At 34.7% G+C, this 23277-nt stretch overlaps 2 protein-coding genes across 6 annotated transcripts; one reads left to right on the top strand and one right to left on the bottom strand.

The window, feature by feature from the left end:
* Positions 1-1300: 1300 nt before the first annotated feature.
* On the top strand, positions 1301-18669 carry ABRAXAS1 (abraxas 1, BRCA1 A complex subunit). 5 transcript variants are annotated; one of them, XM_037830148.1, is made up of 10 exons: positions 3690-3781; positions 4704-4740; positions 6611-6690; positions 7810-7880; positions 8539-8605; positions 10199-10392; positions 11142-11261; positions 12270-12354; positions 15121-15238; positions 15882-18669. In XM_037830148.1, exons 6-10 carry the CDS (start codon positions 10244-10246, stop codon positions 16313-16315), a joined length of 906 nt encoding a protein of 301 aa, XP_037686076.1. In that variant the 5' UTR covers positions 3690-3781; positions 4704-4740; positions 6611-6690; positions 7810-7880; positions 8539-8605; positions 10199-10243; the 3' UTR covers positions 16316-18669. The 5 variants fall into 5 exon arrangements, with proteins under 5 accessions (XP_037686073.1, XP_037686076.1, XP_037686075.1 ...); XM_037830145.1 differs by lacking the exons at positions 6611-6690; positions 7810-7880 and adding an exon at positions 1301-1479 and having other exon boundaries at positions 3691-3781; XM_037830147.1 differs by lacking the exon at positions 7810-7880.
* On the bottom strand, positions 18516-23232 carry MRPS18C (mitochondrial ribosomal protein S18C). Its single transcript, XM_037830151.1, has 6 exons — positions 23006-23232; positions 22151-22206; positions 20923-21006; positions 19342-19399; positions 18717-18776; positions 18516-18636 (listed from the first exon to the last, which is right to left on the bottom strand). The coding sequence occupies exons 1-6, from the start codon at positions 23103-23105 to the stop codon at positions 18566-18568; spliced, it is 429 nt and encodes a 142-aa protein (XP_037686079.1). The 5' UTR covers positions 23106-23232; the 3' UTR covers positions 18516-18565.
* Between the last annotated feature and the right edge of the window lie 45 nt (positions 23233-23277).

Below are 23277 nucleotides of genomic sequence, written 5' to 3'. Positions count from 1 at the left end.
TTAACCATTATATTGATTATTCATACTGGTACCTAGTTTGATGTTAAACCCTTGAATAGCAATTAGTTTTATTTTTAGGAAAAAATTAAATTAATTTACAAAAACAAATTATCAGCTTTATTTAAATAATGTTGATTTAAAATTTTCACTAACTAGAATTTGTATTTTTTGCCTTTTACTTTTAAATGGTAATTTTGGATATCTTAGAAAAATAACTTCTGAAAACTTGAAAATAATTTTAATGTTTTATTTTCCCATAATTTTTATTATGATAAAATTAAATTTTATACACTTGGAATGCTTATATTTTATTTAATCCTTTAGATAATTGCTATAAAGACAAAAATTATGTGAAAATCTTGATTACCACAACAGTGATTTTACTGTAATAAAGGCAAGAAACTTCATTTTGGGGAATAAACATACAATTGTTAATTATGTGTCTTTATTGTGTTAGGCAAATAACGCTGCCCTACACCAAAACCCAGAAATGTGCATCACTCATTCAACTCAGTAGTCTTTCATATTTTGCTGACTTTCAGTCATTTTAAAACCGTGGCTTTACGCATCGCTATGTGTGTTGAAAACCTATTTGTTGAGCTCTGGTCTTCCAGCCGCCCCCTATGCCCCTTACCATTTACACCAAACGACGCAACCCCGTACGATTATGCCTATCATCCTAGCATTAAACTGTCAGAGAACAACGTTAAAAATCCATGCATTCTTTAAATTAGCTTGTCTTTAATTTTCTTAAACAAAAAAAGAAAAGAAAGCAAACCAAATACATACATGCACAACGGGAGGAAATATCGTTGGAGAGTTCTAAAGAGACAATCCCAGAAATGGTTATTATTCTAGAAGTTTCGATGGGCACAGGGCAAGATGAGGCAGTTTCAAAACCATAAACGTGGCACATCCATTGTGGTGTTATGTCACTCAGCAATGCTTTTATTCTTTTTACCACTCTTTGTCTTAAAATGCTCGTGTCAACAATGTTCATTTTGATGGTTTTGCATATATGCCACTGCTTCCTCAGCAGCAGCTGACCACCAAAACACACTGCACGGCCCTTCTAGAGATGCCCACCATACAGCAGCCATTAGGGCGAGGCCGTCGGCGGAAGAGACTGAGGGTCACCCGAGCCTGCACCCGGGGAAGAGAAGCTTACGGTGCCTTGCTCGCCCACAGCGGCCTCGCCCACACCGCACTCGTTCTTCCACAGCTTCCCCCCATTAGCGGGGCTCCAGCGCGCTGCGGCTTGTGCGCAGGCGCCGGCCCCGCCTCTTCGCCCCGCCCGCCTCTCGGTCGCCACCGGGTGAGCGGCAAGGCCCGGTGCGCTCCTCCGGGTCGGCATCTGCCGTCCGGTGGCTGCGGGGCAGCGGCTGCCAGAGCATGGAGGGCGAGAGCACATCTGCGATGCTCTCCGGCTTTGTGCTCGGCGCGCTGGCGTTCCAGCACCTCAACACGGACTCGGACACGGTGAGCCGAGGGGCTGCAGAGCGGTCCGCGTCGCCTCGGAAGAGGCCTTGTTTGCGGCCGCTCCCCCATGGTTGCCGCCGCGTGTTCCCCCGACGCCGGCCGGCTTTCTTTACCCTGTCTTTTCTACCTTCTGCCGCTCTTTGAGGGTTCTTGATGTGCTTCCTGTGCCTTAGCCCTTAAGATTAGCCCTTCCAGCTTCTAACCTCTGTTGATTTCTATTCCCCGACCCGAGAGTCCAACACGACCCCCTTTCACTCTCTTTCATCAGCCCCCCGTTTTTCTGGACAAATTGTGCGTGAAAGGAAAGAAGGCTCACCCGACGGCTTCCTACCGCCTCTAGGAAAGTTGTCTGTCAACTTTCCGGTTTTTAGTTCTAACTAGCGACCGTGTCATTTTCAGAGCAACTGCCAATTTTTTCCTGCAGAGCAGCACCAGTGCACGTTCGGTAACATGTTAGACTGACAAGGGAATACTAGATGTTGCACTCATTGGCCAATTGCGGGGGAAATTTTGGTGCAAGTTACCAAGTGAATGAAATAAAAAGCTTAATTTAGTATCGGATATTTGACTTTTATGTGTTGGCATTGGCATCAAATTTACTAAGACTTTGAGGCCTCAGCTAGTTCCTTTTCTGATGATTTCGTCATTATTTAAAATTTAAGTTTGTCCTCAAATATTAAATACTTAAGTGCTTGTCCTACATTTTTGTCCACGTTCAAAATCTTGGGGTGAAAGTTAAGTAGTTTTTCAAATACAGTGCCTGTTTTCTAAAACTTTTTTCCTGAAATTTGAAAAAGCACTCTAAAACTTGAAGCTCAGGAGGTAGTAGCGTTTAACAAGTGTTTAGTAACTTGCTGAAAAGAATAGTAACATCTAAAATACACCTCCCTGCTCTACTAATATGGTATGAGAATACCATACTGAACAAAGCATAGTAATTTCTATGTTTTGTGCCCTACATTGTGTAATATAGGGTGTGCCTTACCTAAGATTGTTCTTTGGCACCATCCTAATAAAAGTCACAATATATTGCAGATTAATACCTAGCAAAAGAGCAAATAAAATTTTGAATGCGTGTAGCTGTGAAAATAATTTTAGAATGTCTTTAGTGTAAGTATAAACAGAATTGGTTCTTAAATCCTCTAGCTTAAAGGATGAGCCCTTGAAGAGTAGTTTTAGAGTTAGAAAGAACTCTTTTCTCAGATCTTTTTGGGCAGAAGTCTTTAAAAGATGGTTTTTTGGAAATTTGAGTTTTCATCGTCCCTGCTTGTTTCCCAGGGTTTGTCCTAGGGAGTATCAAAATCAAGAACATTAGTGTTGAGTTGTGGGACCCCTCCTCTCTCTTGAATTCAGTAAGACTCACATTGTGGAAATTTATTCATTTTGTGCTCTTTCTCCTTTTAATAAAATGGAGAGAAATGCATTCTTAACTAGTTATAAAGGGGATAAAATCTTCAATATCTGTCAAGCACACTGGCTCTTTATTTGTGCCTGGAGAGAGTTCTCTGAAATTCAAAGAAATCACCATTATTGTGACAACATGCCTTTTTTTATTTTTTAAGAGAATTGTAGCCCACAACTCTCCTTTCAGAAAACTCTGGAGTATCATACTGAATTCCAAATATTTTAATCTTTCATATTTTGCACAATTTGTTCTACAAATTAATCTAAAAGGATTGATGATTATGTCATTTCATAGCTCCGAAGAACCTGCCAGTAAATCCACACTCTTTAGCTTGGCATTTAGGATATTCCATTACTTGCTCTCTCCTGTCAATCCTTGATTTCATTCTGTTCCTAGCAAACTACAACTTGTTCCTCAAACAGCATGTTCTCCTTCAAAATTAAAGTCTTTGTTCATGCTTCCAAGTGTGCTAAGTGCTCAGTGCTCTGCCTGCACAAATAGTACCCAGCCCTTCAGTGTCAGTTCCATTCCCCCTCCTCTACAGGACTTTCTTCAGTTACTTCAGAATATGATAATCTCTTCCCCTTTCCTAAAATTGCAGTGGTAGATTCTCTTCTGCTCATTTTTATTTAACTGTTCATGTTTCCAACTGAGCTGGTAGTGCTTCTGGTCTTTCTTTTGTGTGCCCCCAGCTGCTAGCACATGCTTGTATACATTATAAAATACTCTGGAAAAACTAGTTAAGTGACTGAATGGCAGTTCTATCAGTGTATTCCAAATACTACTTCTTATTTTTATCTTCATAGGAAGGTTTTCTCCTTGGGGAAATGAAAGGTGAAGCCAAGAATAGCATTACTGACTCCCAAATGGATGATGTTGAAGTGGTTTATACAATTGGTAGGTCACTTATTTCTAAGTGTCTCTTATTTCTGATAGTTTATACTGAAAGGGATCAGCATAAATTACTGTTTTTAAATTGTTAAAAAAAAATGGATATCACATTTTTAAAAGCAGAATTTAAAAGAATACGTTGCACTCCTTATTTCACAATTAAAATTATAGTCAAGGACTGGTTAAAGCAGGAAACAGTATGGGACATAGGAAGCAGATAAGACTACTGCAGGAAAACAAGAGAGATGAAACAGCTCCTGCACATATTTAGGTGGCAAGAAGATAGCCCAGTAAAGGGAGAGGGAGCCAATAAGGACCAAGAAAAATGAAAAGTTTCCAGAGAAATGGGATCAAAAGTGTTAAATGCTGCAAGAAATTTGAAGATGAGAACTGCAAAGACTTGGGGATTAGATCATTGAAAACCTTGAGTAACTTTTGGAGTATAATGGGGAAACCCCAGACTGCAAAGGTTTTGGTGGTATACTTAATAATACCCATCTATATTACAGATTGATTCCTAGGAATGGTATTACTATGTCAAAGGGTATGAATATTTTTAAGGTTCTCAATGTATATTAGCAAATTGCTTTAAAGATTATATTAATTTATTCTCATCATTTTTTGTTTATCCCTTTAAAAGGTTAAAAATAGAATTATATATAATGGAAATAAAAAATTTAAACTTTCACTCTCATTAGAGTCTCCCTAGAGGCAATCAATGTTAATGGGTTCTTGGGCTAGCCACTTAAGCTCTTTTGACCTGTTACTTGATCTGTAAAATGGAAAGTATGATAGCATCATTCTCATAGGTTTATTCTGACAATTAAATGAGATAATCAATGGTATGAAATACATGTTCAATATATGTTGTTCAAATGACTATTAATTTGATTAATATAATCATAACTAAAAATCTTTTTTTTTCCAGACATTCAAAAATATATTCCATGCTATCAGCTTTTTAGGTGAGTAGTAGTATTAGTAAGAGCATGTAAATGGTCCATTGTGAAAATTATTCTCTGCAAGTAATTTTTAAAAGTAGCGAAGTATTTTAGTTACCAGTTACACGATGGTGCTGATTAAAATGAAAAGATTTTTTGAAATACTGCATTATCAACCCTAATAGTTCTTTCTCTTGTGTTTATATTTTCACTAGTTTTCACTGTCTTTCTCAGGTACCAACTTACCTTGAGGATTGCTTTTCCTTCTTAGACCCAGTGCATATTATGAACTCAGTGACACATTTTCATAGGTCATCAATAGCAGCCCTTTTGTTTTCTTCCCTTTTGTTAGTTTATCAATTATTTTTACATATATCATATTTATTTTTTATCTTTTGTCTATTAACTGGTTAGGTTTTTTACCTGACCTTCCTTTTGCTCTTCTAGGTTGAAACCTTGGGTTCCTAGTCTTACAGATAGTAGTAGTACTTTTAGCCCTAATACACTATCTATTATTTTAGATTTATATTGAGGTATAAAGTACACAAGTAAATTGATTGTCATAAAGCAAACACAGCGAGCACACTTGTTTAATCACTTTATGATTTATATAAGTTACACATGAAAAACCAGCATTACTATCTTATATTCACACTGTCTGTGCACATCTCTGAGGTTGTGTAAAAGTTCCAGTGGAGCATACATTTGAGATGAGAAAGATCTGGAGGCAGAAGGGAGGGCAGAGGATGGCAGGAAAAAAAGCTTAATGTGGTTTTACACTGTTATAAAAGGAAAAGGTGCAGCTCCTTTAGTGTCTTATGAACAGTGAACATACAAGAATGTTTGCTTAATAATTAAGGGATTCTTAGTAGAGAGTCATAAAAAGGATTCCCTTGAGGGGCCCTCTGACCAGCAAAGGATTAAGAGAGAGAGAGTGAAAAAAAAAGATTGATTCAGTATCTGTTGACAACTACCTTAATAATTAGACCAATTTAAAAGTCTTAGAGCTTAAGAGACGATTCAATCCAGTGATGAGAAACCCATGCCTGAACCTTTCAGCTCTTATAAGACAAATGGATTTAGTGAGGGAAAGGCATAAGGAGAAACATCTGAATTGACGCATTCAGAAAAGGTTACAACACACTTCATTTTCACTTAAGAAAATAACAAGCCTGTAACATTAATGATTTAACCCAGGCAACAGAGCTAGTTATTGGTAGGGTAAAAACCAGACGAATCAGGATATCTTAAGTTCTAATCTAAAGCTCTTCATTATACCATGCAATTTCTTACAGTATAAATAATATAGATGAACACATTGATATTGGAACTTTAGTTAGATAAGCTAAATTCCCAGATTTATGCTCTAATACAGGAGAGTCAGTAAAATGTGGTCCCAGCAACCTGTTTTGTTTTGTTTTTTTAATGGCCCTCAAGCCAAGAATCGTTTCTACATTTTTAAAGGATTATTAAAAAATAACAGGAGGAGGAATATGAAGTAGGAACGATATATAGCCTGTAAATCCTAAAATATTTACTGCTTGGCCTTTGACAGAAAAAGTTTGTCAACCCTGCTCTAATACGTTACTCCTCAAACCTTTCCATTGAAGTACACTGATTTGCTTACCTTAGAAGTCTGGGGTGGCGGTGGTGGGTGATACCAAGTGAACAGCACGTTTAAGCCCAGGACTTATTTAAAATCACTTTAGAAAAATATATGCATGCATAACTATATAATGCTACTGTGAACAACTGATTGTATAATGTGGATGATTTGGTTTATAAATATATCTCAATAAAATTGAATAAAAAATATATACAGTTTTCATTAATTCCACTGTACAATATATGTTTTTATATAAAAATTCTCCCCCTTCCTATGCCTTCTCTGCAGGTAAAATTGATGCTACCATAGAAGATGTACACTGTTATCCTGTGGTATATCGCCTTACACACAAGTTTGAGAACTCAGAAGTAAACAATGTTAAATAGGAATAAAGTCTTGTATTTAGTTTTCATATTGGAAGTATAAATGGGAAAATGGAAGGTTCTGTTTGATCAGCATAATCTCCCTTTAGTAGATGGAACATTTTATTTTGTCTATTTTCTCATTAACTTTTTTTAATGTGAAATTTTCATGTAGTTTTATTGAGATATATTTGCATACCATACAAACCATCGAAGTGTACAATCACTGACTCACAGTATCATCACATAGTTGTGCATACAACTCCATGATCAATTTTAGAACATTTTCATTACTGCAGAAAAATAAAAATAGAAAAAAAGGAAACCCAGATCCTCCCATATCCATTAACACCCCCCCCATCATTGAACCATAGGATTGGTGTAGTACATTTGTTACTACTGATTGAAGAGTATTAAATTTTTACCAACTATAGTCCATAGTTTGCAATAGGTGCATATTTTTCCATATACCGCTATTATTAACTCTTTGTAATAGCATCATACATTTGTTCTAGTTCATGAAAGAACTTTTTCATATTTGTACAGTCACAGACATTGTCCACCACAAGATTCACTGTGTTAAACACTCCTATGTTTTGACCTCCAACTTTCCTTCTGGTGACATACATGACTCTAAACTTCCCCTTTCCTCCACATTCACACACCATTCGGCTCTGTTAATTATTCTCACAATAACGTACTACCGTCACCTATGTCCATTTCCAAACTTACAAGTTCAACCTATTTAAACATTCTGTACATATTAAGCAACTGCTCCCCATTCTTTATAATGCTAAATTTTTAATGTAAGTCTTTACAAGTTAAGAAGAAAAGAATAGATTACCGGTTAGGATATTTTTTTCAATTTTATGTGACTAAATTTTTTTCAATCTACATATTAGAATTACAAGTAAAAGCCCATTTCAGTGAATCTTATTTATAAGGGATTTTGTATAACAAAGATATTTCACTATTATAGAAAAGAATGTTGATCTCAATGAATGCTAAAGGGGGAAATTTTTATTAAAATCTGTTATTAGCAGTGATAGAAAGCTGGAAGTAAATACTTTAGAATCTTTTAGTAATTATTCAATTTTCCACACATCTTTTACATTCCTACTATAGAGCAAAGACCACTAAGTGAAACCAAAACCTACTCCTTCTCCACTCAGAAAAGAAAATCAGCCACTTCCAAAGTAAAACTTTCATTTTATTTAATACAGCTTTTGGGGGCTTGGCTTAGTTGTCCTTATCTCTAAAATAGCAGTGTGAATACATTGTCCTTTTGTTATTGTGCTTCATAACTCAACATTGTGTATTTTTTTGTATCACTACTGAAAGAAAACTTTTAAATAAGTAAATTGTGAATGAATTGTGAATTGGCTGTATGAAGAACTTAGTTTCTGTAATACTTGTACTTAGTAAATTTTTGTTTTTAGGTCAAAAGTGTGATGCCCAAATTATCTCTTGATAAGTTTCTCCATCACTTTTCTTTTTCATTGTCTATGGGCTTCATATATTTATCACTTTAAATTTGTTAATTTGAGGCCTCTGCCCTCATTTCTCTATTTCCTTCACGTGTCCATTTACAGATACAAAAAAGGGGCGGATACAGGTTGTACTGCAAAATTGAACATTTATTCTAAGTTAGAATAAGTAGCTAGATTCAAAGTCATATTAATTTTTTAAGGCAGCAGATCAGATTTAATTGTCCTGTTTCAGGGCTTCATTTGACAGACAAGTAGATATGTGGGTTTTAGCTGGGTATTGAGTTAGGAGTAACTAAAATAAATGTAATAAAATTGTTCATATTTTTTAGTTCGTTTGAAATGTCTTTAATTTTGGCTTTTACAGCTTTTACAATGCATTAGGTGAAGTAAATGAGCAAGCACTGAAGAAAATATTATCAAGTGTCAAAAAGGTATTGCAATTTCACCTTCGCTAATCATAAAATTCCCTTTTACTTTTATTATTATTAATTATTATTATATGCATTATTTTGGGCTCCTAAAAATGCATAGTACTTTGACAGAATTTTTAAGCAGAATTTATTTTCACAATAGTCTATAAAGCAGATGAGGAAAGGCTTATTCATCCCAGAAATTCTGAGAGGTTGAAAAGGAAAATTGTTTGTTCTCATTTTTCCCTTGGCTACTCTAATTAAACACTGATTTCTTCCTCTTATATATCCCATATATATATATATCCTTCTATATACTAATTTTAGCTCTTAATTCATTACTGTTCTTTTAAAAATACAAACACCTACATTTAGTGTTCTTAGCTGCAACTACTATTTTTCATACTGCAGGGATTGTTTCTTAATATAACCCTTAGTTTGAATCTTCCACTGCATACTTGGTGTTCATTGAAAACTTCTTGAATGATTAAAAAATGGACTTTTTTCCAAATGAAAAATTTGTTCTACGTATCATTTTTCCCTTTTACAACTTTTTGATCTCCAAGTTTGAAAATAAAAGTGGCTTCAGTAAAGGAAATTTTCAGAAAACATCTTTTGTTGAAAGTGCATAGGTTTTTTTTTTCCCCCAATTAAATTTGGGCATTTAAAATGTACCTGTAAACAACAAAAAATGTATAATCTTATTCCAAGCATTCCAGTAACTTTGTGTATGTATTTAATACTATAAGTAGTTGGTTTGTATGAGAAGGTTAAAAAGTCAAAGATAAAGGTTTCTTTTATTTCCTTTTTTCTGTCGATGAAATTGCTGTTTATTTGTTTTGGCCCATTTGTATGTGTGAAGCAATGCTGTCCAACAATAAACTAGAATTTTATTTTGCTTAGTTCTAAAAACAAAAACAAGTACTGTGAAAAAGTTTTAAGAAGTAATTTTAAATTCCTCAATTTAAAGTTGCAAATATAAAACTTAGTTGCTAAAAATGTCATAGATTTCTGAGCAAAAGTGGTTTTTTCTCTGTTACAATTAACTAAGTTTTTAGTTAATGAGATTTATTTTTTTCATTTAACAGAAGTTTAGTAATACTAACAAATTTCTTTAGCATGTTACAGTTTACAAAACTTTCTTTTATGTGATGTTATTCAATCTCAAAACCAATTCTGTAGAGTAGGTGGTTATCATTTCCATTTAAATTTCAAGGAAGAGCTATAGGTTTAGCTCACTTATTTAAAAAACCCTATAGGAAGTTAACTTGTTTTCAGGGAAAGATTGCCTATTAAATGAATTAACAGCATTGAATTTGAGAATTTCTTTTCAACTCTACTTTATATTGAACAAAATTCCAGTGTAGCCCTATAACTGAATGGGAAGTAATTTAATGCAAAGGCAGTTTGCATACTTTACAAAAGTTAAGTGTATGCTTAAGTATATGCTTTGTTTACACATGCCCCAAATCACCCTATATAAGAAAGCCATTTTTTTAAAGTTGTCAATTTTATTTTTAAATTTTAAAAATTTAACAGTAATACATATAATACGTATAATAATAATTGTTGCCATTAAGACATACTGCTGATTTTTTCTCTGTTTTCTTTCAGAATGTGGTAGGTTGGTACAAATTCCGACGTCATTCAGATCAGATCATGACTTTCAGAGAGAGACTGCTTCACAAAAACTTACAGAAGCATCTTTCAAGCCAAGAACTTGTTTTTCTGCTACTAACACCAAGTATAACAACAGAAAGCTGCTCTACTCATCGGTTGGAGCATGCCTTACATAAACCTCAAGATGGGTAAATGTTGATTGGTCATTAGTATCTGAAGCTAATAGAAAAATATACCTAATATTTTTATAGTACTTCAGAGCTTACCAAGTATTTTCGTGTTGTCATAGATTGTCACAATAACCCTCTGAGGTAGGTCTTACCATCTCTTCTTTATAGATAGGAAAATGAAGGTCAGATAAGGAAATTATAGCCCCAGTGTGAATGATGACTTGTATCCTGGCACTAAAAATGAGCTCTATTCAATATTTAAGGTGAAAAAAAAAAATTGTGTTTTAGATATTGGTTGATAAAGGATATAATTTAGAACTTAAGCCTGGGTTCTTGAGCAAAGCCGAAGTGGTTCTAAGTTATCCCCCAAAACAAGTATAACAGGGAAGGACTCTCCACAAAGAGGCTTTATAAACTACATTTTCATAGAATATAAGAATTAAGTTGAAAGAGTACCAACTCAGACTAATTTTATTAACCATGGAAGAGAGGATAAATCTCATTATTAATACTGCCTTATTTTCACATCATTTAAAGTAACTTCACATAATCATCTTATACTATGCACATTTCAAAACATTTAAAAGCCACTTACCTTAGGTTAGTAAATTCTGTACAAATAAGTGGTAAGGAATATGAGTTTTTTGTTTATTTTTAATCTCATTGTAAGGAAAAAATAGTCCATTAAATATTTTTTATAGATGGACTAACAGATGCTAATCTTTAACTTTATTCTAAACTTATAATCTGAAATTTTATTTCTTCAGACTTTTTCATAGGGTACCTTTAGTGGTCGCCAATCTGGGCATGACTGAACAACTGGGTTATAAAACTGTATCCAGTTCCTGTACATCTAGTGGTTTTGGCCGAGCAGTAAAAACACACAGGTGAGGTTCCTCAATTGTTTCCCACTAAACTTGATCCTGTTCATTATTTTGAATTAATTTATTGCACAAACAACAGCAGGATAAAAATGAAAACTAATCATCTTATTACCTGAGTAAACTAAACCATTTTTACTTTCTCTATATTCGCTTCAAATGTCAATTTACAGATACAAAAAAAGGGGGAGATAGAGGTTTGTTGTACTTCTTGGAAATTTTAACATTTATTCTAGGTTAGAATAAGTAGCTAGGCTCGAAATCATACTAATTTTCTAAGACAGCTGTTCAGATTAAAGGTATGAAATTAGATTGCATATTACATAAAGAAAAAAATCAGGTTTTAGGCAAGACTTCCACTCATATTATAGGCTGCTTAGGTATAACTTTTTTTGTGTGGCTAATGAAGTAAGGGAATAATTAATATCAGAGTATAAATAAAAACTTCATGAGGTTAAGGGACTGGGTTTTTCATCTTCTTTTTGTCTCCTGTCAGTGTGGAACAGTGTTTTATGTATGGGGATTGAATGCCATTTTTTATTGATTTTAAGAATATTTTTTTCACATTGGTCTTTGAAATGGAGATTTTTTACAAACCATGCCTTCTTAGTACTGTTTTCTTTCTTCCTGGTACATGAAATAATGGTGCCTTTTTTCAATCAGTGATGACTTAAATTTTGTAAAATATTTTTTGTAATTGATTCCTGTCTGTTGCCAAAAGAGAGACTTTTTTCCCTCTCTCCTTCATTCTTTATCTATTTTTACGTAACCTCTTTTTTTGAAGACCTGGCAATAATACTTATCAGGCTAAAAAGTTTGCTAATATGAACATAGATGAAGTAGGTTTTTTGGTTGGTTTTGTTGTATACAAGTGGACTGACAAACTAATGGTCCCTACAAAGTCCTTGAAAAGAGCTTCCATTACTCTTCAACTACAGATACATTTTTCACTTTATCATTAAAATGAGTTCTATTCATTTGCCTGATGAAGTAGTTGTTTTTTTTTTTTTACAGCTCTGAATTTTTTAAAGAAGATGGATCTTTAAAGGAAGTACATAAGATAAATGAAATGTATGCTTCATTACAAAAGGAATTAAAGGTAAGTTAACATATCAAACACTTAAAGGCTCCTTGTACAGTTCACATTAAATTGGTTGCTGAATTTTTTAGGGATAGCCTGACATTGATTAGATTTATAGTTCTGTATTAGTTTCGCTACAGTAACAAAGAACCCCAAAATCTCAGTGGCTTACAATATAAAATTTTTTTATCACCTACAATACATGTTGGCTGCAGCTCTGCTTCTGTTCCAAATGTCATCTTATCTCCTAGATCCAGGCTGAAGGAGCAGGCCTTATTTGGAACACACTATTCCCATGAGAAAGGAAAACAGCAAGAAAGCTGGTGGAAATTTTCAACAGTTCTTACAACTTTTGCTCTGAACTGGCTTGTAGCTTCCACTTGCATTTCACTGACTAGAGCAAGCCACATGGAAATAGGCAGGGATATAGAATCCTTTTACAGGATAAAGAGGGAGAGCAAGCCACATGGAAATAGGCAGGGATATAGAATCCTTTTACAGGATAAAGAGGGAAGCAAAATATTTGGGAGTAATAAGAGTCTATCGCAGCATTAAGTTCCATCTTATTTTATGAGTTCTGGTCCTTTGAGGAGACATCAAGAAGGGATTAAATGTTTTAAGAGATTTATTGGGCCTAAGAAGGATTAAAGAGAAGGAACAGGAGTAGGCAGGGAGAGCTTCAGACTAAAATGCAAGCCTAACATCTTGAGAAAGGAGCAGAGGAAGGATGGAGGAAGAGCCTCAGACTGCAGTGCCCTTCTAAGAAAATTTCAGCCAGGCCAATGGGAAGTCCTCAAGCCAAAGTTGCCCATTAGAGGAAACCCATATCCTACAGGACTGGACTTGTACTAATACCCCCACTATGCCAAGTCATTGGTTAGGGGCAGCCGAGGGGAAGTGTGGCCTAAGTGCAAACACAGTGGTGGATCCAAAGCAGTGGCAGTTGAAGCTGTCAATCAACTATGCTTCCCCCTCCCAGGAGATAATGAGGAGTGTATTGCCATGGCCACCATACTTATCAGTAGAACACACTAAGAGAAATGGGGTTACCACATTTTACACAATACTAATATTACACACTATTTTGTTTTTTAATATTAATAATTCATAAATTTTTAAAATAGAGAAACACCCTGAATCCCACCCTTTTAACATAACCATCTTCATTCTGCCATATTCTTATCCAGCTTTTCCTTATACACATTTTCAGAGTTAACAGTCATAGGAATGTAAACATTTGTATATCATTATTTTTTATTTGATGTTCCTATATAGTCATTTTTTTTTTTTTCCCCAATTGCCTCACACCCTCATCAGAACTTGGTATTGTCAGTTATTTTGGTTTTAACCATTCTAACAGGTGTGTAGTGGCATGGTTTTTTTAAAAAAAAAAAAAACAAAAAAAAAAAACAAGCACTCTTCCTTTCCCCCACCCCATGGTAACCTCTAGACTGCTTTCTGTCTCTGCAAATTTGGTATTTCTAGTTATCTCTTTAAAGTGATACCAATTTTGTCATTATGTGCCTTACTTTCCTGGGCATAAGGTTTTCAAGTTTCTTTCATGTTGTAGCATGTCTCATAATTCCATTCTTGCTTACAGCTGAATAATAATACTCTATCATGTATTGTGTACCATATTTTATCATTCATTTGTTGTACACTTTATATCCTCCTTTTGGCTTTTTAGTTATTTTTAAGAACTGTATATTTCGTAGAACAGTACATTAGGTATAAAATACCAACTTGGGCAAAAACAGGGGAGTGCAGAGGTATGTCAGAAAGCAGCTGAGGAAGTAATGTGAACCAGTAGCTGAAAAGCCATCAAACCTTGCTCTTCCTCTGTGCCTGCACATTGCTTTCCTTCTTCATTTTATCTACAGATCTTTTTTTTTTTTTCATCTACTTGCAGAGCAGAGAATGGCCAACCCACAGCTCCTGCATTTAGACCTCTTTTATTCAAAAGATTAGAATTTGCCAGTTGGCTGTGTAATATCTCCAGATTCCCAGGAGAACATCTGATGGGTTCTTCTTAGGTCACTTACGGTGGTAGATAAAGGTGAAGGGGTTACTGGCCAACTTTATGGACTAGGTGAACAAATTCCATGAGCAATGAACTGGGCAGATATCCTAAAAAGTATCTACTAAAACTGGCTATAACAACTTAACTACTCTATAATTAGGGATTGGTTACTTTTGATTTGATATACTAAGGAACATCATCTTATATTTGTAAAAACTATTGTATTTACTTAAGATATGTTCCCAAAATGGAGTTACTGGATCAAAAAATATTAGTATTAGTACTTTAAAAATTGATGACACATGAGGTCAGATTGCTTTTCAAAGATAGTTCCTTTTACGGGAATTAAAGTCTTTAATAGTTTCCTTTCATAACAGTAATATATACTCTCTTTTCTTTGTTTTCATTTATTGTCCGTTTCTTAATGCTGTATGCAGTAACTATGCATCACTCATTTTATAATAGTATTTTGTTTTAAAATGAATTAGACATTTTTATTTTAATGTTTTATTTCTGAATTATCAAGGAACTGATATGCTAAACCCATGTATAAATGGGAAGTAATGAAATTTTACATCTGAAAAGCATTTTATAACCTGTAAAACACCATACAACTATTTACTGTTATTGAAGTCCTCCAGAAAACACAGTAAAATTCATATAAAGGCAAATATTATTTGATATTTTAAATCATTAAGTTTATAGTATTTGTGAATCTAGACTAATGAATAATATGGAGTTTTATCTAAGACCTTATTTTGCAGAGTATATGCAAAAAAGTGGAACACAGTGAGAGAGCAGTAGAGAAACTACTAGAGGATGTAAACAGATTAAAACAAGAAATTAAAAAAAGAAAACAAGCACAGATCCAAGCAACAGCGGGCAAGTAAAAAGTTAACATATCCTCCTTCCTTTGCTTTAACAAAAAACCTCACTGATTTGAATTCTTGGATGAATCAACTGCACTAACTACAATGAATATGAATAAAAGTAGTCACATTAGGACAAATATTGTATGATTCCACTAAAAAAGTAGTTCAGCAATTACCAGGGGCAGGGAGAGTATGGGGTGGAGAGTTATTGCTTAATAGGTACAGAGTTTCTGTTTGGGGTAATGAAAAAGTTTTGGTAATAATGGTTATGGTAACACAACATTGTGAAGGTAAATAAAATCAGTTAATTCTACACTTAAAATGGTTAAAGTGGGGAATTTTTTGTCATATATAGCTTACCACAATAACATTTTTTTAAGAAAGTCATCTTAATACTCTTAAATCCCACTGAACAAAGAACATGTTACTATAACTGTGCTATATTGTTACCATTAGAATACAGTTTTGATTTTCTCTTAGAATTTGTGGCATATAAATGAGAATTTGGGATTATGCATATCGTTTTTCTCACTGCATATAATTGGATATAATTGTTTAGTTAAAATCTTGACTTAAATTTAAGAAGAAATGGCTAATTATAAAAGCTTGGTGGAACAAATATTGTATGTTGAGTCGTTACTTTATTTTTTTAGGAGAGAACAATGTCCCAGAAGTCCCACAGGAGAATGCTTTTCTTTGTGAAGCTTTACGGACCTTTTTTCCAGATTGTGAACTTCTTCATTCATGTGTTATCTCTTTGAAAAATAAGCATATTTCTAAAAGTTGCTGTAACACCAACCACCATCTCAATGTGGTAGACAAACTAACTTTAATGGTAGAGTACAATGACATTCTTGAAGCTAATCAAGCCCATGGACAGCAAATGATTAAGCGTAAAGCTTTGGACATGGATGATGGATGGCAAGTCAAGAAATCACGGCTGCTGGAGATGCAAAAAAGACCATCTAAAACAGATACTGAAAGTAGTAACCAAGAGAAAGCATCCACAATAAGCAGTCCAGAAACAGATGAAGAGATTGTGAAAATGAAGGGCTCTGGTGACTATCCACAGTCTCCTACATTTTGATCCTTTTAGACCAAAAGGAGATTTTTGATTGGCTGAAGGGAAAAGCCAGAACATTTCTATTATTTTTATTTGGTTCAGCTACTTGCCAAAATACAAAGATAAAATCTAATGTTTTTTTAAAAAAATACTTTTATATACTGATATTTTATGTATCCGATGCTTTTATGTTTAAAAATCAAAACCTTTTTTGCCCCCTTTACTAAAGTATTAAGGGAAAAACTTAAATAGATGGCATTTTAAAATTCTTTATAGCATTCTTTAGAATTGGAAGAGAGACTAACCTTATTTTCACAAAGTGGAAAGTTAAGCTTGTATGAAAATTTATTTTTATCTAAGTCATTAAACTTCCTACTCCTTAAGTGATGATAAACAGTACATTCTGGCAACCCTAGCCACACCTCATTTTACAGGTTTATTTTAAAGCTAGTTATCTTTATCAAGGCTTCCCAAAGCACTTAAGTTTTCACAGCAACAACAACTTTTCTTTATTGGACTCATATTTCATTAATAAAGTATACTTCATCAACTGACACACAGGTGTGGGAGCAAACAGCTAACTTTTGGCAAGGCAGGAACAACTGGTAGGAGAGTCATGGGCTTCAGTATGATTTTTAGTGAAGATGTAAAGCCCCAGTTTAATCCAGTGAGTTCGTTAAGTAGGGATTAGAGCTACCTAAAAGTAAAAGAGCTTTTACTGTATATGGAAATTTGTCTTTTCCACATTTGTGAGAATTTTCCATTAAGTACACATACACATGAAGCTTTCACCGTATTGTTTCACTCACTGGATGAAATGCTGAGCACTCAGTTTGACCTTTGCTCTTCTTTCAGTTAATTCCTAAGTGACTGGGCAAATTTATACCTAGTATCAAAAAAATAATTATCTTTTATCTGTGTTCCATGTCATAGGGTGCTTATGAAGCCCATTTAATACCAGAGATGATGTATACAAACTAGTCTCTACTGCTGGGGTGGTTTTATTGGTTACATAGGAAGTAATGTGTTGAACAGGGCAAAAGAGGGAAAACAGGGTTTTCAGTCTGAACCTTAACTTTAAAATAACCGCTAACATCACCAGAACATATGGAACTTTCCACAAAGAACATGGATAATGACAGAAAATGCAACCAGCATATGAACAAAACTGGATTCTCAGGCTAAAAACAGGAACAGCTAAAGTGACAAGCAGCCAACATTATATGCAGATATCTGAAGACAGTAGTGCAGAGATTTTTCAAAGACTGCATACTTAATGAAACTGAAGTCTAAAAACAGGCATTTATACAAGTTCAGTTTGCTAAAATGCTAGAGAGGTACAGAGTAAAACACATACTTCACATAATGATCCACCTCCTTTGAAGAAAGCAATGCTAAACCTTCAACCATAGATAAGCTTGCTGAAGTCAATACACAGCAGAAATTTTATAATTGAAATTTGATGACCCCATCTTTGGAGGATCTGATTAGTACTAGAGGAAAGGTCCCTATAAGACTTTTTCCCCCAACTGCTCATCTTTTGGCAGTTAGCTTTTATTACTGGAGTGAGATAAGATGACTGACAACAGATTACATATGAACCAGTTTCTATGATATGAGTCAGGAATAAATGCTATGTCCTGTGACGGCACCACTATCCATCCCCAAGTAACATCTCCACAAAGAGAAGACCCATTCCCAGGCATACTTAAATTTGCTAGTTAGAAAATTATTCAGAGCAATTTCTAATCCATAGCTAGTCACATGGGATGCAAACATTATATAACCATTGCACCTTCTGCACCCATATCCCTAAAATCATCCTATTTATAAGACAATCTGGGCCTAGAGTAGAATTTCAACACAAGCCATCCCTTCCATATTTACTAGCCTTAATATCACTGCCAATATCAGCAGTACATCACTGTATGAGCTATTTGAGAACCAGATATATGACAATCATATAGTACCAGCTTTACTAATTCAAGATACATAAAATGTAATGAATATTGGTATTATAAAAATGCACAATTTTTTTTAATGAGAAAAGGGAAGTTTCACTCATGAGATCTCTCCTGAAGCAACATTTTTCCCACTAGATTTCAAAGTTCTTCAGCCAAAAACTCTTCTTAATAAGTAGTTTGGTAAGATCTAGCCTATTCTTAATTTTTTGCCCAAAAGTTATTAAATTTTATAATTGAATCAATATTAGCATTACACAACCTTACTGTAAAATAAGTTTATTGGTAATGACCTTATATATATAATTTATTCTCAATATCTGATGTTACAAACTTTAGGGTCTTTGAGATAGGCAGGATCCTTGTAAGTAACTGGCATGAAACCTGTAAAGAAATAATAAAGTTCTTCATAAAAAATGAGTAAAATTTTGATTAGCCCAATTCAATTGTTCACATGCTCTTACCCATTATCTGAGCCCTCTTAATTGCTTTTGTGATTTCTTTCTGTTTCTTTCCACAAAGACCTATAAAAGAAAAAATGAACAAATGCTTTCTTATTCACAAAAAGAGTACCATTATTCAAAATTCATAACATTTGTTTAAGTGAAGCACTGACAAACTTTCTGTAAAGGGCCAGACAGTAATATTTTAGGTCTTGTGGACCATATAATCTCTGTCACAACTACTCAACTCTGCTGTTGTAACTTGAAAGCAGCCCTAGGTACTATGTAAACAAAACTTCACAAAAACAGCTGGCAGGTCACAGTTGGCCCAAAGGCCATAGTTTGTGTGCCCCTGATTTAAGTAATTTGGAATGATTACAGTATACTTCAAAACATCAAGAACACAATTTTTTTAAGCCCAAGTTTTTTACATGTTGTCAGCCCACAGTTATCTCTGAGCACAAAACATGCAAAATAATAGCAAGCCTATAGACCTAAGAAGATTTTCCAATGTACCTAAATACAGTTCCTGTAGTTTCTGGTCTAATAATGATTTGTAACATTATCTGAAAATTTGCCAACTTTCTTAAAGGATGCAAATAGATATAAAATTCTTTTCAAAATTTGCCACAATAAAAAACAATACCTGTTATGTGCCTTCCATAAATACATCCAGTAAATGGAGAAATAAACTGGGACAAAAGCTGTTTTGAGTTTTATTTGGAGGAAAAAAGAAAAAAAATTAATACATCTATATTAATATATTTGTTGTTCAATCCTGATTATGCAAATTTCAAAACACAATCGTGCTTTATGTGCCACCTTAACTACTGTAAATGTTTATTAGTAAACTTCAAACTTCATAAAACATAAATAAAAATATTTTAGTTCACCCTATTAACAAGTCATCTTTTAAAATAATGAATCAACTAAAGTAACATCTTTTAACCAGTGTGTCATAAAAGAAAACAATATAGATTAGAATATTCTTTCAGCACTAAATGTGTTTACTTTTCCACCAACATCTTTCTAAAATATTGCTGCTCATAATAAAATGCCCAGCATAATTTCAACTATCATGACAAGGTATCACATAACCATGAAAATGAATAGAGTACAGCAAGGTCTTTCAGAGGTACATTGGGCCACTTGCCATAATTTGCTTTATTAATTTAAATACTGCTTTAGTACTTTCTAGGTGCATTATTCTTGATATTCTGCATAATCTTCATAACATGCTGCATTTTTATAATTTGGTTTCTCTTCCTCAAAAGCAGCTATCATTTTGTGCTACTGTCAGTACCCATAACTCCAGCACCTTTCTCTTCTCCCAAATTTGCCAGTTCTGATCTGCCAAGAGCTAAAGAACAGATAAAATTATATCTGAAGCAGTGACATGGGTGGTGAGGAACCAAAATCATCTTCACTAAAGGAGGTTTCTCCAAACTACTTACTGCCCCAAATCACTTCCAAAGTGAGCTACTGCTAATTACATGTATGTCAGATGCATCAGGTGTGCTGGGGCAGGAGAAACACTGCACTTGAAATAATAGCCTATGAGGGAGAGTCAAGGGCCTCTTCTTTGGGAGAGATAATCTTGTGTGGGGGTTTGAAGCTATATGCACCCCAGAAAAGCATGTTCTTAAATTTAATCCATTCCTGTTGGTGTGAACCCATTGTAAGTAAGACCTTTTGATGAAGTTACTTCATTTAAGGTATGTCACACCTCAGTCAGGATGGGTCTTAATCCTATTACTAGAGTCCTTTATAAACAGAATGAAATTCAGACACAGAGAGAGAAAAGGCAACAGGAAGCAAGAAGCTGTAAGCAGAAGAGAAGGAAGAGACAAGGAGAATGTGACAGAGAAACCAAAGATCACTGGCCCACAATGCCACAGTCTTTAGGGAGAAAGCATCACCCTGATGCTGCCTTGATCTGGATATTTTCCTGGCCTCAAAAGTGTGAGTGAATAAATTCCCATGTTTAAGCCAACCCATTTCATGGAATTTGCTTAAGCAACCTAGGAAACTAAAACACCTTGTAAACAGATTTATCACCAGATTTGAAATTACAAATTCGCTAAAACATTTGCCTCTACACAAAGGCTGCTATGAAATTGACTTAATTCTCTTGAAGAATTAAGAATTATAAAGGAGCAAAAGCCTAAAATTAAGTATCATAGTGAAGTATAACTAAGTATCATAGTGAAGTATAACTGTATCTCACCTGTACATTCTTATAATCTACACGTTTTCCACACAAGATACATTTTTTAAGAGGTTCTTTATAAGGATTTTCCATTGGAATGGGCTGAAATAAAGAAAAATATTTGATAATATAGCTTTTTATAAAAAAAATTAAATCTTAAGATTACATTTAAATCCATCCAGAGAATTAGTTGTACCTTTCTTACTGTATGAGAATGAATAATTCAAATAGTTTGGCTTGTAAAAATCAAGCACTTCTGAAAAGTATTAAGCATTTAAAAGATTTCCATGCACTTGTACATACGGAAGCACTTTATTTTGTTTTGATTTGGCTAAGGGGGAATTAACTAAGACGATTCGAAAATAAAGTACAATCTCTGGAGGAAAAAAGGTTTATGGATGCAAAAAAATCAAGTCCGTGATAATAATGACTCTGCTGAACTGCTTCATCTAGACTGTAGATGACTAAAAATAATAAATGAAGAAAAATGAATTGTAGCACACCAGATCATATGCTATTCTTAAATTAGTGTAAACTCTAAATAGTTTTATCCATCTCCATATTTCTCTACCAGCTGTTTTATCACTATTTTTATTTTATAAATATATAAGAATAACTGCTAATTTCCCGCCACACTCCTACCCCACCCCCCACAGCTAACTGTAATAAAAGGGTCTTGGTCTTCAATTTTATGGCCCCAGACTGTGTTAGAAGTTTGGCCAAGTCCAATGCTAGTACTTTAAGCCCATGAAAATACAACTGCAAGTTACAAGTAACTATATTTAACGTCCTGGTCTACAAACTTAATTTTTATCTCTCATTTATTTAAACAGAACCCCAAAAGTGATGAGTGGAACAAAGATAGGGAAAATATTGTGAATTTGAAATGGGAAAGACAGCTGACCTACAGCTAGGCTTTCTACAATCCTTTCGTTTCATCAAGTGCCATTACCTGTCAACCATCTACAATTATTCCAACCCCCAAAACTACCTTTTTCAAAATTCCCCAATCACATATCCTTAAATCTAAGATCTATTACAGAAGCTATCCTTCCTACTAGGAATCCAGGAATACTCTTATGTCAAAACTCACTTAAATGACTAGTAATCAATGAATTATAATTTTCAAACTCAGAGTAATGAGTAATATGCTAACTGTTTTATTCTACATTAAGCACTAGTCAAACAGCTAGAATATTGGTCATATTTACAAATGCTGTATTATGGGAAGAGAGAAATATCTTACCAGGTCCTCATGGCTGGTCACCTGTTTGTATTGTGAACAACCTCTTCTCCATAGCACTGAAATGAAAACAGAAAGAGCAACAAACCAGTTCTTTTTGTTAGGTGAGCAGCTGAAGAAACATTTTTGTTTTTACAGAGGCAAGACGAATCAAAGGACACAATATAAGAGATTTTATATGCATTAGACTCACAATATCTGGACTGGATAAAAAACTTTAATTTTGATTTGGGACGGATTATGACTTAAGACGATTGTGCTTTCCAGTCTGAGGAAAGGGCACTGAGTTCCCCACCCATATAAACTCTCATCCACTCTCTTGCTGAAATTTAATTTAATAATTTTAAATTTAAATTTTCCCTTTACTCCACGTAAACGTTAGAGACAGAAGCAACAAAAGGATATTGCCATACCAAAGGGAAAATGAGTCAAAGACACTCCTTAGAGTGTAGTTATTGGTAAGAGAAGCAGTCAGTGACACAGAGAACACAGAAGTGCAGAAATGAGATTCGAATGTCTGTCGTAATTTCGCCCTCATCTGGGACCTTCGACATCTCCTGGAATTAGCTGCTGGAGGACTCTGACAATGGCCGTTTCTCTCCAAGTTTACCCAAGCTCTTAAGACAAGTTTCCGCCTCTTTCTGAGAATCACTCCATCACTCCCCTACGTGGATTTTTAATTTTATTTTTCAAAGAGTGGACTGGATGGCATCTCACGCCCCTTTCGGCTCTCAAATACTGTTACAGATTCCAACCATTTTGGAGAAACACTTAATCGCCTAGAAACCAGTGTTGTTCTGCTAAATGAACAGCGACCACTATTCTACAATGGAGTATAAGCTATGGCGACCACTTTACCAGAGTGAGTCCCGGAACCTGTGAGGCAAACGGCAGTCGTTACCAAGTCCGTCAACTTCTTCCTTCCTAAAGCACTGCAAACAGCAACCACAGCTGCCATGGTTCTCTGCCCTTCCTCTTCCTTTCCTCTTCCCAAATCTTCCGGACGGCTCCTTCCGGTCTTCTTGCACTATTTGCCCAAGTGCTCCTCTCAAAGGTTCCGCGAACGAACGCTGGGGAAACTGGCGGCAGGCAAGGGGGACGGTGGGCGGGGGGGGGGAGGGGCTTCCGTG

This window comes from Choloepus didactylus, chromosome 3 (assembly GCF_015220235.1).
Source record: "Choloepus didactylus isolate mChoDid1 chromosome 3, mChoDid1.pri, whole genome shotgun sequence".
In the NCBI taxonomy this organism is placed as follows: domain Eukaryota; kingdom Metazoa; phylum Chordata; class Mammalia; order Pilosa; family Megalonychidae; genus Choloepus; species Choloepus didactylus.
Note: the sequence above shows the minus strand (reverse complement) of the source record. Positions and strands in the feature narration are given on the sequence as shown.